The sequence below is a fragment of the Acartia tonsa genome, chromosome 11, assembly GCF_053477335.1.
Source record: "Acartia tonsa isolate MP-2025a chromosome 11, ASM5347733v1, whole genome shotgun sequence".
NCBI classification, from domain to species: Eukaryota; Metazoa; Arthropoda; class Copepoda; order Calanoida; family Acartiidae; genus Acartia; species Acartia tonsa.
In genome coordinates, this window is record NC_137270.1 from 33,400,410 (window position 1) to 33,418,257 (window position 17,848).

General features: G+C 30.7%; 1 protein-coding gene across 1 annotated transcript in view; it reads left to right on the forward strand.

Annotated features, from left to right (window-relative positions):
- The first annotated feature begins 3,857 nt into the window (after nucleotides 1-3,857).
- The window catches only part of LOC145332904 (uncharacterized), a 122,227-nt gene continuing 108,236 nt past the window's right edge, over nucleotides 3,858-17,848 (forward strand). The window contains exons 1-2 of the mRNA XM_080178008.1: nucleotides 3,858-3,911; nucleotides 14,124-14,204. Coding sequence (XP_080034134.1) covers nucleotides 14,131-14,204 — 74 coding nt within the window. The 5' untranslated portion in view covers nucleotides 3,858-3,911; nucleotides 14,124-14,130. The remainder of the gene's footprint in view (nucleotides 3,912-14,123; nucleotides 14,205-17,848) is intronic.

A 17,848-nucleotide genomic window follows, 5' to 3' on the forward strand; every position in this document is an offset into this window, starting at 1 on the left:
TATGTTTTTAAGAAGCTTAGCTATTTTGAAAAATATGTATATAGAAGCAGTTTTTCTGTCAATATTCACTTTAATTTTTTAGTTTAATGTTGCTGCGCTATTAATGAACATGTTTATCTCTTTTTGCAGCGTGTATGGCATATTTTAGTTAAAATGTGAGAACATACAAAGTTTCATTTTTTATGTGAAGAGAGAGAAAAAACTTTTTTTCTTTCTTAGTTCTAGGGCAAACCCAAGATTCTAGATTGTCTTTATTTAAACTATAAAGCTTCTCCCAAATTTAAAATAAAAAATGGAAGACATAATACATAAGTAGTAAGACAACATTTAAACGGATAAAGTAAGCCATATAGAAGATGCTCGCAGTAATAATTTTAACAGGAAATTTGAGGCATCTATATTTAATAGTAGCTATGAAAATCACATACTAAATAAGACTGTTATCTTTTATAGCAGCTATCCATCCAAGCGACATACAGACAGACGGGTAATTAGAAAATGATTTAGTTATGTCAAATGTTTTACTTAAGTCTAACTGACGTTAATTCATTTATAAAATAGATTTCTTATTAAACCTCCTTTTCAACAATTCTAAGCCGGCTACAAAAGGCAAAATGTTAATCTATAATACAAAGTAGAACATCTGTCCGTCTGTCCCTTAAGATCTCGGGCTAGGCTAGGGGCGAAGCTGCTAGTGTATAGTATACATAAAATAGGGATGAGGTTACTTTGCCTTTGAAAACTAGAATATTTATGTACATTATATATTGAAACAAATGTTCAAATTGAGACTTTGAAATTTGTATGTAGACAATAGACAGAGTATCTATCTTTAACATTTAATATTCATGGGTAGATTCAAATCAGATAGAAAAAAAAAGATGTAAGGAATACTTAAATAAAAGTACATACACAAAAAAATTGCGTGCTCAGAGTTTTTTTCAAGGGGGTGCGTGACAGTGCTTTTGACAACCCCCTTACAATTTTTGAAACCCATATTAGGCCAAAATCGAGGGGGTTGTAACATAGATAACAAGAGGGTTGTTAGTCTATTGAGAGCGAGAGGTGCGGTTACACCCTCTAAAGTCTATTCCCTACAAAATGAACAAACGCAAGCGTCAAAGCGTCAAGCGTTGGTAAATTTTAGTTAGTACCAAGAATTTTTTTTCAAAAATCCCATCAATTTAGGATAGACCATTAATAACCGTTAAGATATTCTCAGTATCTTAAAGAATTTGTATTTCTTTATTTTATTTTATGATTGTTTCATAAACTCTTATGTCACATATTATGCGACAAAATAGTATAAAATTATTCATAAGAAAGCACTCTCATATCGTTTCTATTTTATGAAAATTGAACTTAGATCTAACCCTTCCTTTCCTTGTCTGAAATATAGTTACTGGGCCAATAGAGATTTTCTAGAGACACACTCACTAAACCATTAAATAGAAAATCAGTAAAAGTAAATATTATTAAAAGTAATAAATTTTATAACAGAGCCATGCTAAGAAAAATGGGTTAATCTAAGTATTAAATAGTACATAATAAACTTCATATTTCATTTTTTGCATCCTTCAATATATTGAAAACTATATTAAATCATAAAATATTTAGAAGGATAACAACATCCACAAAAGCGAAGCTCAAATTTGAAAATAATACAAATATCTATCCTATATCAAATCATGAAAAAATTCTATAGTAAAAGTATTTGCATTAAAAAAATCGGTTTCTATATTATACCTTGTTGTTACATGAATCCTTATGTAAAAATAAACCATTTTTTGTGATTATCAGAGCAATTAGTCAAGTTATAAATGTGGAAAAGCTTTGCTTCTCGTTATTAAAACATATATTACCTAATACACATATTTTAAAGTACACTAAATTCACAATGGCATAGACTTGGTTTTTTTACTAAAGACATTTTGAATCCTTGAAAGAACACGAAGTAGCGGGTTTCGTCGTATTTTTACAGTAGCTTTTGATAGGTTATTTTAGGTTAAGTTGGGTAAGGTAAATGTTAATGATTACCTCGCAGGGTTAAACCCCACCGCTGGGACTAGAAATAGGAGAAAAGCTACCGTGAAAATAGAACAAAACCGCTACTTCGTTTTCTTTCCATGACCGACCTTTTTTATTGCAATCTTTCTAAAAGGTACACAAAAACGGGGTTAGTGTGATATTGTCCATAATTACACCTTAAATTTTTCTATCAGTATAAAAAATTGGTTGAAATGTTTGGACACTGATAGTTTAATAACCCAATCAAGATTAAATATAAAGTACATCAAGTTTTAATGTGACAACGTATTTTAAAACTTTAGAAATTGTATATTTTACAACCCACAAAACCTCCTCCCCTGAAAATCCAAATTTAAAATTTTAACAAGTTTGAAACCACTGTGCTTATTGCAAGATGGTTGAAAGGTTGGCAAACTTACATCAATGTCAACGTTTTAGCAACATTGCAAATAAGGCACTGTAAGAAAAAGATGATTGAGTTGAGATTGTCAATCAAAATAGCAAACTACTAATATGTCAAGTAGATCTTTAAGATCTAGCTAACGACAAAACTAATTGAGTTTTCCATCTAGAAACACTTTAAAATGGTGCCGTGCTAGCTTTAGGCAATTTACTACCTTTCCCCTCCTATGGATGCTATGCGCGCAGGTTTTAGTTATGTTTTAAGTGGAGAATGATATAAATGCCAATAATACAGTTGGTTAAAAAGTTTCTAAACAATGAAATTTTTCTTTTTTATGAATAAAAATTGTCTTTCTTGTGTAAAAACTTCGGATGACATTTTGTGCAGCAACTAATATGTGTATAAGAAGATGACAATTTTTATATTAGAAAAATTCATCCAGAAACAAAATCTTCTATTTTTGATAATATGATATTACCCAGCACCTTATTTATAATTTTATATGATGAAAAGAACTTGATTACAAGAAGTATAGCCTTAAACCTGACCTTACTGGGATCATTGATTGGAAGACAAGCACAAAAATATATATAACTACTTAAGCAAATATAATTGAGGATAGATAGATAGTTATATATATCGACAGAAAGCATAGTGTAAATTTAGGACCCTTAGAGATAAGACAATTGAAGATAAATTAATCTAACATATTAATGATGAGAAACAAAAATACTCTTTCTAAATGTTAAAATTTGTTGTTGAAAAGTTAGGACACTGCTAGACAGGGGCGTCCAAGCTTTTTATTTTGGGGGGGGTAAAAAATTTTTAAGGGGGGGGTAATTTGGCTTTGGGTGGGGTATAATGGCGCGCGAAGCGCGCCGCAAATTTTTTTTACCCCCCCCAAAATTTTTACCCCAGGGGTAAAATTTGCTTGGGGGGGTAATTACCCCCCCTGAAATCTGTTGGCAGGGGTAAAATTTGTTTACCCCCCCCAAAATTTACCCCCGGGGTAAAATTTTTGGGGGGGGTAATTTAAATTTGATCAAAAATTTAGTATTAAAAATGCGCGCGAAGCGCGCAAAAATTTTTTTTGTTAGAGATTTTCTATTTTCGGGGGGGTATTTACCCCCCCAAAATTGTTTGGGGGGGGTAAATACCCCCTCCTAAATGGTTGGGGGTGCCTACGGCACCCCCAGGGTAGGGGTAAATTTTAAATGGGGGTGGGGGGGGTAATCGCCCCATTACCCCCCCCCCTTGGGCGCCTATGCTGCTAGATTGAACTAATCAATTAAAATTAAGAAACCAGTGTGTTTATAAAACTCTGGTTACTAGTATGATTAATTGTCCATTGTCCCTTCCCTAATAACTATAAATAAATAGATAAAAATTATTAATAATTTAAAATGTAATATAAAACTGTAGGGGAAGAATACATCTTGACCTGCCATGCATACAATTCATCAGGGCCTACAACTTTCAGGTAAAACTAATTATTTTCCACGGGAGTCAAGCCGGTTATAAACCATGTGTTATCATATTTCCATGAAATTTCTTTTAATTAAATGGCTCACGCCAACAAAAAATTTAATATTGTATTTAAGGAAAACATCAAAAAATTTATTTTCCAAAATTTTCGTTCAGAACCTCTAAGGATTCTGCCTTAAGGTGGAGGGCGGGTTCCAAGAATTATTTTCTGTTCTAATGAAAAAGTGAATAAATGCAAAGTTTAAAATTTTTAAGAGGCTTTGAAGGGTTGACCTACCCTTTCCAAATAATAAAAAAGAAAGATCCCCTGCGAAGGGGAATCTAAAAATAAAGCTGTTGTTGAGATCTTTTATTACAGATAAAACATACAGACATCATATTTCTTTTATTTAAGGATAATTTGTTTCAAAACCAAAATGCAATTTAAAATTCCTTGAAAAAAGTGCAAAAAAGGAACTATCAAATGAAAAAAAAAGAATCCTAAAGATTTTTTAAGAAAAAAAGGTGGAAGAAATTTATTCTTTTGAAAAAAATATGTTATCATGTAATCTCTGTGAATTTCTTATATTTCACGGACGGGGAATATTTTTCCTAAAGTCTTTTAAGAAGTTGTATTTAAATGCGTTTTAATATTTCCATATTACTGCCAAATATTTGTATTGTGATATTTCAAACAAATTTACTTTGTCTAATTCATTCATTTTTTAACTCATTATAAAACAGCTTATAGTGCCTAATAAAAAATTACGTCATACAATACAAATGACCAATGATAGGCCATTATAGATTTTACCATTAGTCAATGACAATTTATACTGGCCCATCATTAGTCATTTGCATTATATGACGTAATTTTTTATTAGGCACTATAAACTGTTTCCTCATTCTAGTAATTTCCAACATTACACCAATCAAAGAGCTTTTTAAAATTCTGTATTTCCAATTGTCTTTTTGATTTTCTATCTCTGCAACTGCTTTCTATGCATTTAGGATTAAGTTTTCACTTTTCTTTACGGAAAAGTGTTTATCTAATCTCACACAAGAAAAGTAAATTGATTTCCTTAAAATCTATTGTAAAATAGTTTAAAACTATCCAAAGACCTAGATGATGCATTTATTTAAAACGAAGTCAATCTAACAATCACGATCTGATGGATTTATGCATATACCTTAATTATAGTGATCAAGAGGGAAAAGGCAAAAGTCCCTAAAGGTATTAGGTCAACGAATAAGAAAACGTTAATTTAAAACTTAGGGGACTAGTGTAATAAACAGCCCATTGTCCCCTCTCTCTCTGCCTTAAGCTAACCCACACTTAGAAACTGGAAAAATAAAATTATATGCATTAAACCCAAATTTACATAATTTGAAAAATTGGCAATTTTGCAAGAACACTTTTTTGAGGAAGTTTAGTTTGATGTGATGTTATAATATGCATATGACAAAACTTTTTAATCAATCCATCCATTCAATATTAATATACCACATGGTCTATCTATCTATTTGTCTATCTATTAAAGTATTCTTCAGTTGGAAAATTATCTTTAACCCTTAACGGTCGGGGGGGGGGGGGGCGTTGAACGCCCCCCCATCCGGTTTTTTCTATCTCATTTTCTGTGTGTGAAAGATAAAGAGCCCAAACTGCTTGACTTTTTAAGTATGGGTATGACACATAACTGAGAGTTAGAATTTTTTGAATATCTCCATCCTGGCGGGCACAGGATGCCAGCAAACCTGGCAGGGTCATCCAGGTAAAGAACAAAAATTTGGGATCATGGAAAGAAAACAAAGTCATTCCTAATTAGGACAGAAGTCACTGGAAATTGGTCTAAGGAAGGCTACTTATGTCCTTCATCTAACAAAATCTAACTTAAGGGAGGTGACTTATGTCCTTTGTCTGACAAATTCTTACATTAGGAAGGCTGCTTATGTCCTTCATGTTGCAAAACTTAGCTTTTCTGTCCTTCACATAGCAAAACCTTACTAAACATAGCTTTTCTGTCCTTTACATAGCAAATTCTGGCAAAACATAGCAATTTCTTGCAAAACATAGCAAATTCTGGCAAAACATAGCAAATTCTTGCAAAACATAGCAAATTCTTGGAAAACTTAGCTTTTCTGTCCTTCACATAGCTAATTCTTGCAAAACATAGCAAAATCTTACCAAACATAGCTTTTTTGTCCTTCACATAGCTAATTCTTGCAAAACATAGCAAATTCTTGGAAAACTTAGCTTTTCTGTCCTTCACATAGCTAATTCTTGCAAAACATAGCAAATTCTTACAAAACATAGCAAATTCTTGCAAAACATAGCAAATTCTGGCAAAACATAGCAAATTCTTGCAAAACATAGCAAATTCTTGCAAAACATAGCAAACTCTTGGAAAACTTAGCTTTTCTGTCCTTCACATAGCTAATTCTTGCAAAACATAGCAAATTCTTGGAAAACTTAGCTTTTCTGTCCTTTACATAGCTAATTCTTGCTAAACATAGCAAATTCTTACAAAACATAGCAAATTCTTGCAAAACATAGCAAATTCTGGCAAAACATTGCAAATTCTTGGAAAACTTAGCTTTTCTGTCCTTCACATAGCTAATTCTTGCAAAACATAGCAAAATCTTACAAAACATAGCAAATTCTTACAAAACATAGCAAATTCTGGCAAAACATAGCAAATTCTTGCAAAACATAGCAAATTCTGGCAAAACATAGCAAATTCTTGCAAAACATAGCAAATCCTTGGAAAACTTAGCATTTCTGTCCTTCACATAGCAAATTCTTGCATAAAATAGCATTTCTGTCCTTTCAATTTATGAGATCTTAAGCTACAGACAGAAAAACTTTGCTTTTTTGTTTTCAATAAACCAGGATATCATAACACTAATGGAGTAACAATGTTGTTTGCAAAGTACAGTTGAAGCTTTCTGACTGCCCTTGTACTATGTGTGTTAGTGTCTGTGTATGTTCTCACAGCTTTAGTGGCCAGGTGGAAATATTGAGAGCCAAAATTATCAATTTGAAATTTAGAAATATAGATTCTCTACAAAAATGTAGTCTCTTGATTTTTTTACTAGGCTCATTACATATTTTTTTTGTATTTTTTAAAATATATTATTTTGGCCACCTAGGAATTTCATAATAGTATAGAAGGCAGAAAGTAATGTACTGTTTAAACTTCTATCTAACAGGAGATGAGAACTAACCTAACAATAGTAAATAAGGTTTAAAGAGTACATTTTTATATTATCTTATTCAGTGTTTATTTAAAATAACCAATAAAATTAAATCTTTATTCCACAATTTCATGTAACTGGAACACTGGAGAAGATAAATTTAAATCCATTGTCCTAGCATTGAATTAAAGAATTTATGTAATATATTTAAGAAGATTAATTATTTTTCATGTGACAGTTCCAATTGGTAGATCTTAAGGAGTAGTTTAATTCTAATTAATTTTTCGGGTATAGTCCCTTTCCTGACAACGCTCCTTAAGGGGCGATTCTTTATTTTTTTCACCCTGTGAGGCAATCACTAACTAATATAACCTAACCTAAACTAAAATAACCCATCAAAAGCCATTTAAAATATATAAGACGAATCGCCCCTTAAGGGGTGTTGCCACAAAAGGGACTATTTCTCATTTTTCTATTATTGAAAATATAGAATTTTGATTTGATTTTTTTTATTTTACAATGTTTTTTTTCCACTGTTTTAATTAAACGTTCCCCCCTTTTCCTCTTGTTAATAATGTACTATTACATTGCGTCGATTATAAATTAATATTATTTAAATATTGTCTGCTAGCAATATGCAGTGGATTAGAACCGGTTCTCAGCAATACTGAAAAATTATATAAAGCATAATATGTACATTTTTATGGCCGCGGAAAGCTAAATATAATACGATGCGTCGTATATTCCTGAACTATGAATCATAAAATTATTGGAGATAAAATATCCTGTGGGGCAATCACCTAACCCAATATAACTTAACCTAACCTAAATAACCTCTAAAACGCCATTTTAAAAATACGACGAATCGCCCCTTAAAGCGTTGCCACAAAAGGGACTATTCCCGAATAATCTTATGATCTAATTAGGGATCTAAAGGGAAAGAAAATGGCCGAAAATTGATATACATCCCCAATGATGATGCACAAAATTATCCTTTCTGAGATCAAAATTAGTGGTTGAACATTTAAACACATAACTAAACTAACCAACCAATTCAAAAATCAACATTCCAAAAGTTGGTTAATTTACGAATAAGAAAACGTTATTATAAAACTTTTGGGACTAACGTGTAATAAACAGACCAATGTCTACTCTCTATCTGGAATAATCTAAAGAAGTTGTATCAACTTTTTTTTTTATAGCTAGCCGGTTCTTTTAGTAAGTAGTAGATGTAAAATTTTTCATAGAATTCAAATATGCAATCGGTTTTTTTGTAGACCTCTTATTTTTTAAGTAATTTAAGTTTTTTAAAAAAATAATTAAGTCGGTTTTAAGGTACTAAAACGCAACAAAATAAAAGAAGAAAATGGTCAGTAAGAACAAAAATAGTAAGATCTTTAATTTGACACCTTACTTTTAAAATTCTGTTGAGTAATTATTGAAAAAATCTATTTTTTTAACCTCGGTATAATAAAAACTTTAGACCTAAATATTTTCTCAAACAGACATAAAAAACATGGGTTCATATATACCATTAGAATCAGAAAAATATTACGAATCCATTGTAAGCAAAATTGAAAAAAATTAAAAAATTAAAAAATTACAGAAATGGCCAATTATTTTTTTTGTTCAGACAACACTATTGTTTTCCCTTTTTTACCCCCTCTTTACCCCCTCTTTACCCCCTTCCCATTTTTATACTCAATTGAAGAATTAAGACGTTGCCTGTACAACATAATATGATATTTTCATATAATTCCTTTTATTGTAGTTTATATACTATATTGTAAACTTTTTTTTTCAATTTTGCTTACAATGGATTCGTAATATTTTTCTGATTCTAATGGTATATATGAACCCATATTTTTTTATTTGTGAAATAATAAAATTAAGTTCAAAGTTTTTATTCTCGTGGGTTTAAAAAAATCGATTTTTTCAATAATTACCTGACAGAATTGAAAAAGTAAGGTGTCAAATTAAAGATCTTACTATTTTTGTTCATAATGACCATTTTCTTTCTTTTTTTTGTTGCATTTTAGTACCTTAAAATCGACTTAATTTTTTTTTTTTTAAACTTAAATTACTTAAAAAATAAGAGGTCTACAAAAAAACCGATTGCATATCTGAATTCTATGAAAAATTTTACATCTACTACTTACTAAAAGAACCGGCTAGCTATAAAAAAAATAGTTGATACACCTTCTTTAAATTATTTATATACAAACATGTATAAGTATAAGCAAAATTAAACAAGGATGACAACATCCATAAAAGCGTAGCTCTAAAATCAGTAGGGTCTGTTATAGGAATCATCATGCAAAGTTTGAAATTGATAAGACAATTATATCATGTCTAAATTTACGAAAAGAGGTAACTGTTTCATATAGAAAGAACCAACCTAATTATAGAAAAGCTTCGTTTTGAACAGAAGTTTCAGGGATCTCCAGGGATAATGGCCGGTAAATTTGTGTACATTCCCAGTATAATTAATTTAAAATACCCCTTTCAATACTTTACTTATTTAAAGTCTAATGTACCCTCCCTCCCTGGGTTTATATAAAGATAAAAGATTAAACAACAACTCTAATAATTAAACCAAGTATTTTTTTCAGGGATGATTTTTCATGGAATGGTAAATTAGTTTTATTTTGTATTACAAAAATAAAAAAAAACTCTTATTTATTCAATTCTAAATATTTATGGGGAGAAAAAAATCTAACTTTCTATCCGCTTTCCTAAAAGTTCAAAGTAAGCCCTTGCAATCGTTACATAATTTATCAGCTGATTTATTTGAACCGCTGAAAATGAAGTTGTCAACCATCTTTAGAGTTTGTACCAGATAAATGGAGAATTGCATTAGATGAGATTAACAGCTATGACACTAATATGCCTATGCTCTATGTAGAGAGGTGTGTACTTTTCATCAAATACAAATGTCCAAATTTTTATCTTTGAGAGGGTTAGTTAATTTTTTTTTTCTTGGGCAATTTCTCCTGTTTCTTTTATATAAGCATTGATAATTGTATAGGTATATTTTATGATGAAAAAAATAGTTTGATATAATAATCAAAAATAAATATGTAGAAATATTAGATTCATATTAAATACTTATGGTCTAATATTTTATGTGTTGGCTACTGTAAAGGATTATGAAATAAGTTTGATAGATAGATAGCCAGTCAAGGAAGGGGAGAAAGTTAATAATGTACAAGTGGCCAAAAAAAAATATATATTCTAAAAAATAAAAAAAAATATGTAATGAGCCTAGTAAAAAAATCAAGAGACTACATTTTTGTTGAGAATCTACATTTCTAAATTTTAAGTTGATAATTTTGGCTCTCAATATTTCCACCTGGCCACTAAAGCTGTGAGAACATACACAGACACTAACACACATAGTACAAGGGCAGTCAGAAAGCTTCAACTGTACTTTGCAAACAACATTGTTACTCCATTAGTGTTATGATATCCTGGTTTATTGAAAACAAAAAAGCAAAGTTTTTCTGTCTGTAGCTTAAGATCTCATAAATTGAAAGGACAGAAATGCTATTTTATGCAAGAATTTGCTATGTGAAGGACAGAAATGCTAAGTTTTCCAAGGATTTGCTATGTTTTGCAAGAATTTGCTATGTTTTGCCAGAATTTGCTATGTTTTGCAAGAATTTGCTATGTTTTGTAAGATTTTGCTATTTTTTGCAAGAATTAGCTATGTGAAGGACAGAAAAGCTAAGTTTTCCAAGAATTTGCAATGTTTTGCCAGAATTTGCTATGTTTTGTAAGAATTTGCTATGTTTTGCAAGAATTTGCTATGTTTTGCAAGAATTTGCTATGTTTTGCAAGAATTTGCTATGTGAAGGACAGAAATGCTAAGTTTTCCAAGAATTTGCTATGTTTTGCCAGAATTTGCTATGTTTTGCAAGAATTTGCTATGTTTTGTAAGATTTTGCTATGTTTTGCAAGAATTAGCTATGTAAAGGACAGAAAAGCTAAGTTTTCCAAGAATTTGCAATGTTTTGCCAGAATTTGCTATGTTTTGCAAGAATTTGCTATGTTTTGTAAGAATTTGCTATGTTTTGCAAGAATTAGCTATGTGAAGGACTGAAAAGCTAAGTTTTCCAAGAATTTGCTATGTTTTGCAAGAATTTGCTATGTTTTGTAAGAATTTGCTATGTTTTGCAAGAATTAGCTATGTGAAGGACAGAAAAGCTAAGTTTTCCAAGAATTTGCAATGTTTTGCCAGAATTTGCTATGTTTTGCAAGAATTTGCTATGTTTTGTAAGAATTTGCTATGTTTAGCAAGAATTAGCTATGTAAAGGACAGAAAAGCTAAGTTTTCCAAGAATTTGCTATGTTTTGCAAGAATTAGCTATGTGAAGGACAGAAAAGCTAAGTTTTCCAAGAATTTGCTATGTTTTGCAAGAATTTGCTATGTTTTGCAAGAATTTGCTATGTTTTGCCAGAATTTGCTATGTTTTGCAAGAATTTGCTATGTTTTGTAAGAATTTGCTATGTTTTGCAAGAATTAGCTATGTGAAGGACAGAAAAGCTAAGTTTTCCAAGATTTTGCTATGTTTTGCAAGAATTAGCTATGTGAAGGACAAAAAAGCTAAGTTTTCCAAGAATTTGCTATGTTTTGCAAGAATTAGCTATGTGAAGGACAGAAAAGCTAAGTTTTCCAAGAATTTGCAATGTTTTGCCAGAATTTGCTATGTTTTGCAAGAATTTGCTATGTTTTGTAAGATTTTGCTATGTGAAGGACAGAAAAGCTAAGTTTTCCAAGAATTTGCTATGTTTTGCAAGAATTTGCTATGTTTTGCAAGAATTTGCTATGTTTTGCCAGAATTTGCTATGTTTTGCAAGAATTTGCTATGTTTTGTAAGAATTTGCTATGTTTTGCAAGAATTAGCTATGTGAAGGACAGAAAAGCTAAGTTTTCCAAGAATTTGCTATGTTTTGCAAGAATTTGCTATGTTTTGCAAGAATTAGCTATGTGAAGGACTGAAAAGCTAAGTTTTCCAAGAATTTGCTATGTTTTGCAAGAATTAGCTATGTGAAGGACTGAAAAGCTAAGTTTTCCAAGAATTTGCTATGTTTTGCAAGAATTAGCTATGTGAAGGACAGAAAAGCTAAGTTTTCCAAGAATTTGCAATGTTTTGCCAGAATTTGCTATGTTTTGCAAGAATTTGCTATGTTTTGTAAGATTTTGCTATTTTTTGCAAGAATTAGCTATGTGAAGGAAAGAAAAGCTATGTTTTGCAAGAATTTGCTATGTTTTGCAAGAATTTGCTACGTGAAGGACAGAAATGCTATGTTTTGCAAGAATTTGCTAAGTTTTGCAAGAATTTGCTATGATTTGCAAGAATTTGCTATGTGAAGGACAGATAAACTATTTTATGCAAGATTTTGCTATGTGAAGGACCAAAAAGCTAGGTTTTGTGTGGTGAAGGGAGGCTACTTATGTCCTTCATCTTGCAAAATCTTTGTTAAGGGAGACAAGTTATGCCCTTCATCTAACAAATTCTCACATAAGGGAAGCTACTTATGTCCTTCCTAGGAAGGTGACTTCTGTCCTAATTAAGGAATGACTTTGTTTTCTTTCCATGATCCAAAATTTGTTTTTGATTTTAGCATTTTATCTTACCAAAATACTAAAATATCCTCTAGTAGTACATCCTCATATTAAATACAGGTGTTCAAGTCAATTTAAGGTTCCAGTTATGATCCTGCAGGTCCTGATCCTCCAGGTCTCCAGAAATCTTTAAAATGCTCCTGTGGCCGCAATTTTTGACTTAGAGACTTCAAATTTTAAACTTAAGCTTTTCTTACATGTCTACATAATGTGTTAAAATTTCATAAAGATCCGCCGCCGTTTTCCCGCCGACCGCCGACTGCGGCGGCTGCCAAGTACAGCTGCGGCCGCTGAAACTTATGTTTTGATATTTCAAATATAAAATTTAAATAAAATAAACATTTTCTGCAAAAAAAATTTCTTCTAGCTTTAAAAATAAAAAAATTACAGCCGTTTGAAATTTTTAAGTAAAAAAGGACCTAAAAACAAAGGTTGTTAAATAAAAGGGTGAAGGAAGCGGAAATTGACCTTGACTTACTTACAGTCGGAAATTCACCATAACACAGGGGACTTGCACAAAAAAATTTAGCCCTCTAGCTCTAATAGGAACTGAGATAATGAGGGGGGGCGTTGAACGCCCCCCCCCCCCCCCCCCGACTGATTAAGGTGCGGCAAGGGGCCCGACTGTTAAGGGTTAATAATGGAAATAACTATGTATATTATTCACCGATTTTTAAAATAAAATTTAGAGGATTTTTTCATTTGTCTATTTGTACAAAGAAGGTTATATCTATCTACCTATAAAATAACCTATATGAAAATCTATCTATCTATGTAGATGGTATATGGGTAGAACAGAGCTACCAAACTATAAAGATTCAAGAGGGGATATATCTTTCTACCTATAAAATTATCTATATGAAAATCTATCTAACAATGTAGATGGGTATGGGTAAAATATAGCTACCAAACTATAAAGATTCAAGGGGGGATATATTTTTCTACCTATAAAATTATCTATATGAAAACCTATCTAACAATGTAGATGGGTATGGGTAAAATATAGCTACCAAACTATAAAGATTCAAGGGGGATATATCTTTCTACCTATAAAATAACCTATATGAAATCTATCTATCTATGTAAATGGGTATGGGTAAAACAGAGCTACCAAACTATAAAGATTCAAGAGGGGATATATCTTTCCACAAATAAAATAACCTATATGAAAACTATCTATCTATGTAGATGGGTATGGGTAAAACAGAGCTACCAAACCATAAAGATTCAAGGGGGGGATATATCTTTCTACCTATAAAATAACCTTTATATTAATCTATCTATCTATGTAGATGGTATATGGATAAAACAGAGTTACCAAACTATAAAGATTCAAGGGGGGATATATCTTTCTAAATTCTACAATTGTATTTTATCTAAATGAAAATCTATCTATCTATGTAGATGGTATATGGGTAAAACAGAGCTTCCAAACCATACCGATGAAAAAGGAGAGGAAACTAATTCTTGGATTAGCAAATTAAGGTAAGAAATGTTTTAATTATAGATTTTATAATTTTCCTCTATTGCAAAAGGTTTCTTTTTTTGGAGTAGTGAAGCTTTTCTATACTAACCTTTTGCTTTGTATATATAGCATCTCTTTTTAATTAAGTCTCAAAATGTAATTCAATGATTGAATAATTCAATATAAATAAAAAATTCGAAATATACAGTTTACCTTTCTTTAATATTCTAAACTTATAGATAGCTTCAATGTAAAGGAGAGCTAGATCGATTCAGCGGCTTCCACGTTTATTTTGCTATAAACAGACAGATAGACACAAAGATGGACATCTTGTTTAGTTTATGAAAGGACATTATTATATTTCTTTGAATTTTAAATCACTGTTGTTGCCTGATTTTTTAAAGCTTTGCCTTTACTTTTTGAATGATAAGTTACAATTTATTTAACATGAGATCATAATAAAGTCCAAAAATAGTTTTGTCTAAACGGATTATGGATGTCGTGTTTGAAAATATTATTATAATCTATCATAAACAATGACGATAGAAAATCGCACACATTCTTTTTGAAGATTCTTTATCTATATTTTTACGGAGAGTAGTAACTGTAAAACTAAAATATGTATGTCAATCACACGTCATTAGTGTCGATAATGATGTTATTTTTATTTCAATTACTATAAGATTTTTAAATTGTAAACTAGGGGATACGTCCCTAGAAGAATTTAGAGGCAGTGGATGTTTTAATTTCATAAAATAAGATAATTTAGGGTTAATTTCTCTTTGCCATCCTAAAATAGCGATAAACCTGCCCTGAACCTATACGAATCTTTAATGTTATTAAAAACCATACTGGTCCAGTAGTTAGCGAGAAAATAAGCTTCGGACAGACAAGATAAACAATAAAATTACTACGATAAAGTAATGTTCATACCTATATCGCAATAATGGATGTAGAATATACGTGGATATTATGACAGGAGAAAAATTATTGTCAATATACATAGGTTGCAAACATGGACATAATTTAATGTTCAGCTCGTTCAACGAGTAGGAGGGGAGGGTATGGGGTAAAGGGGCTGGATGGGGATCCTTATTTTAGCTCGCTACAGGAGTACATGATAATTTGGTGTAAGATCCAAGTAAAAATAAATCCATTCTCGTAATGTATATGTATTGTATACTCTATTTATGTTTTGATAAAGAAAAAAATTTGTAAGCAGATAATCTATAAATTCTATAAAAACAATGTCAATAATGTTATTAAATAAACAAGTAAATAACTTTCCAAAAACGCACAACTCGAAGGTAATAATCAACGAATATAAAGTAGTATAAAAGTAATCTAAAGCATACTGACAATTTTTTTTAAAATTCTTCTACAATTTTATATTAATATTTTTTTATATTTTGTCATAAACAAATTATTAAATGATGACACACAAGAAGAGGGTATAGAGAATTAGAATTTTAATCAAATTACAAAATATTAAAGAAAAGGATATTTTTTTTATGAAAAATATTTTGCTAACAAAAATGACAACGTCTAAGATAGCTAAGCTCGACGCTAGGAAAACCGAACATTAACAGTGGTAGAGTGTCAGAACTCAATAAGCAAAATATTAACTTATAGGTCTAAAAAATGTATACATTTTTATACAAAAAAAATACTTTTTAATGACCTTACTTTATAGATGCTTGGTTTAGGATATTGTTCCCTTTTTTGACATAAGGCTCATTTTTCGAAAATTCGGATGAATAGGATAATTATAATTAAAAAATTGTTGTAAAAAGTTATAAAGTTGCTACGCTTTCATGATCATAGTCAACTGACATAGGAATCTTTACTGAAAGTTTTAATTCGATTTGACAATCATGTCTAAATTAACAATAAGAGCTATCCTAGATGTAGGTTTATTTACTAACTAGCGGCTACGCCTCTAGAGGCCTCCAATTACCTTTATCATTATGATAAAGTAATAGTATTTTTGTATATCTGTCTGTCTGTGTATCTGTTTATACCGAAGGATCTCGCTAACCACTGAACCGATGGGGTTCTCCTTTACAGGTTATCTTCTCATATGTCCTGGGAAGGTCTGAAGCATTAAAAGATTTAGATAACCACAGAAATGATTGAGTTCTTCCTTTTAGGTAAGCTTTAAATAGGTCCATGGATAGTTTGAGGCTATTTTATCTATAAATTAGGGCCTTGGCTTAGTTGTAGGCATTTGTTTGCCCTCTTTTTACCCCTTTGAAGACATAATTCATAGATTTCAATATGGCTTCCCAATTATTTACGAACACAGTAATAGTGTCTGACTGATTATGACGTAACAAAAAAAATTAGCCAATGAGAGGCCACTATAAATTTTACCATTGGTCAATAGCGGCCTCTCATTGGCTAATTTTTTTTTGTTACGTCATAATCAGTCAGACACTATTACTGTGTTCATTATTTACCTTCTTAAAAATAACTTCACCTTTTTTCTATGTTTCTAGAAAATAAGTTTATTTATGATAATTTTGACACGTAATTTTTATAACAGATCTTGATAGACAAACAGTAAGACACCTTACTGAATACTATGGAATTTGTACTCAACATTCGAACAAAAGAAATTTGGCAATTTATGGTAATTTTTGCCAATATGCCCGCTAACCTTGATCATTGAATTAACATAGGAGACCAATTTACAAGTAGGTGACACAGTAGAAATATCCTATAACAAAACATAAAAACAAGGATGTTAACATCCACAAAATCCAAGTTCAAAAAGGGAGATAAACGAACATGAATAAATATAAATGTAATATGGTACAAAATCTTGTATGAACCTACTTAAATTTTTATGTGTAATTATTATACATGATATACCTGTTATCTAATCTTATTAGCTTTCTATTTCCACAAAGGGCTGTCTTTTTAGATTTGCAAATTAGATAAGATTTTAAAATTTTCTACCAGTACATTTTACTGTAATTTCTAAACACTATAGCAATTTCGAGTGTATAAATGTCTGAATGACTTTACTTTTCTTTAGCTATTGTGTATATGAAGTGGAAAACTCCAGTCCATAGTTTATTTTTGTTAATTAAGCTTACATATAAATCTCAATGAAAAATAGTAAATTTGTTTAAAAAAATATTTGTTATCCATGTATGTTTTTTTTTATATTTCGAGGGTATAAGATCAATTCCAATATAATTTTCAAAAGATCAATAATTAAACAGCTAAGTAATTGAGCATTGAAACAGTTAAACGGGGCAAAGAGTAATTCAGTTGTTAAGCAGTCAAACATTAACACAGTTAAACAGCTAAGCAGTTAATCAGTTGAACAGTAAAGCTGTTGCACAGTACAGCAGTTGCAGAGTAAAACAATTGGATAGTTTAACAGTTTGAACTGTAAATGAGTTAAACATTAAATCAATTTGACAAAGATAAAAGCAGTTTTACAGTTAAGTAGTTTGACACTTAAGTATTTGGACATCTAAGCAGTTTGACATTTAAGTCTTTGGACAGCTAAGCAGTAGGACAATTAAGCCGTTGAACAGTTAAGCAGTTGGACAGTTAAACAGTTGAGCTTTTTAACAGGTGGATAATTTATACTGTAAAGGAGGTAAAATATAAAGCAGTTCGACAATGAGTAAAGCAGTTGTACAGTTAA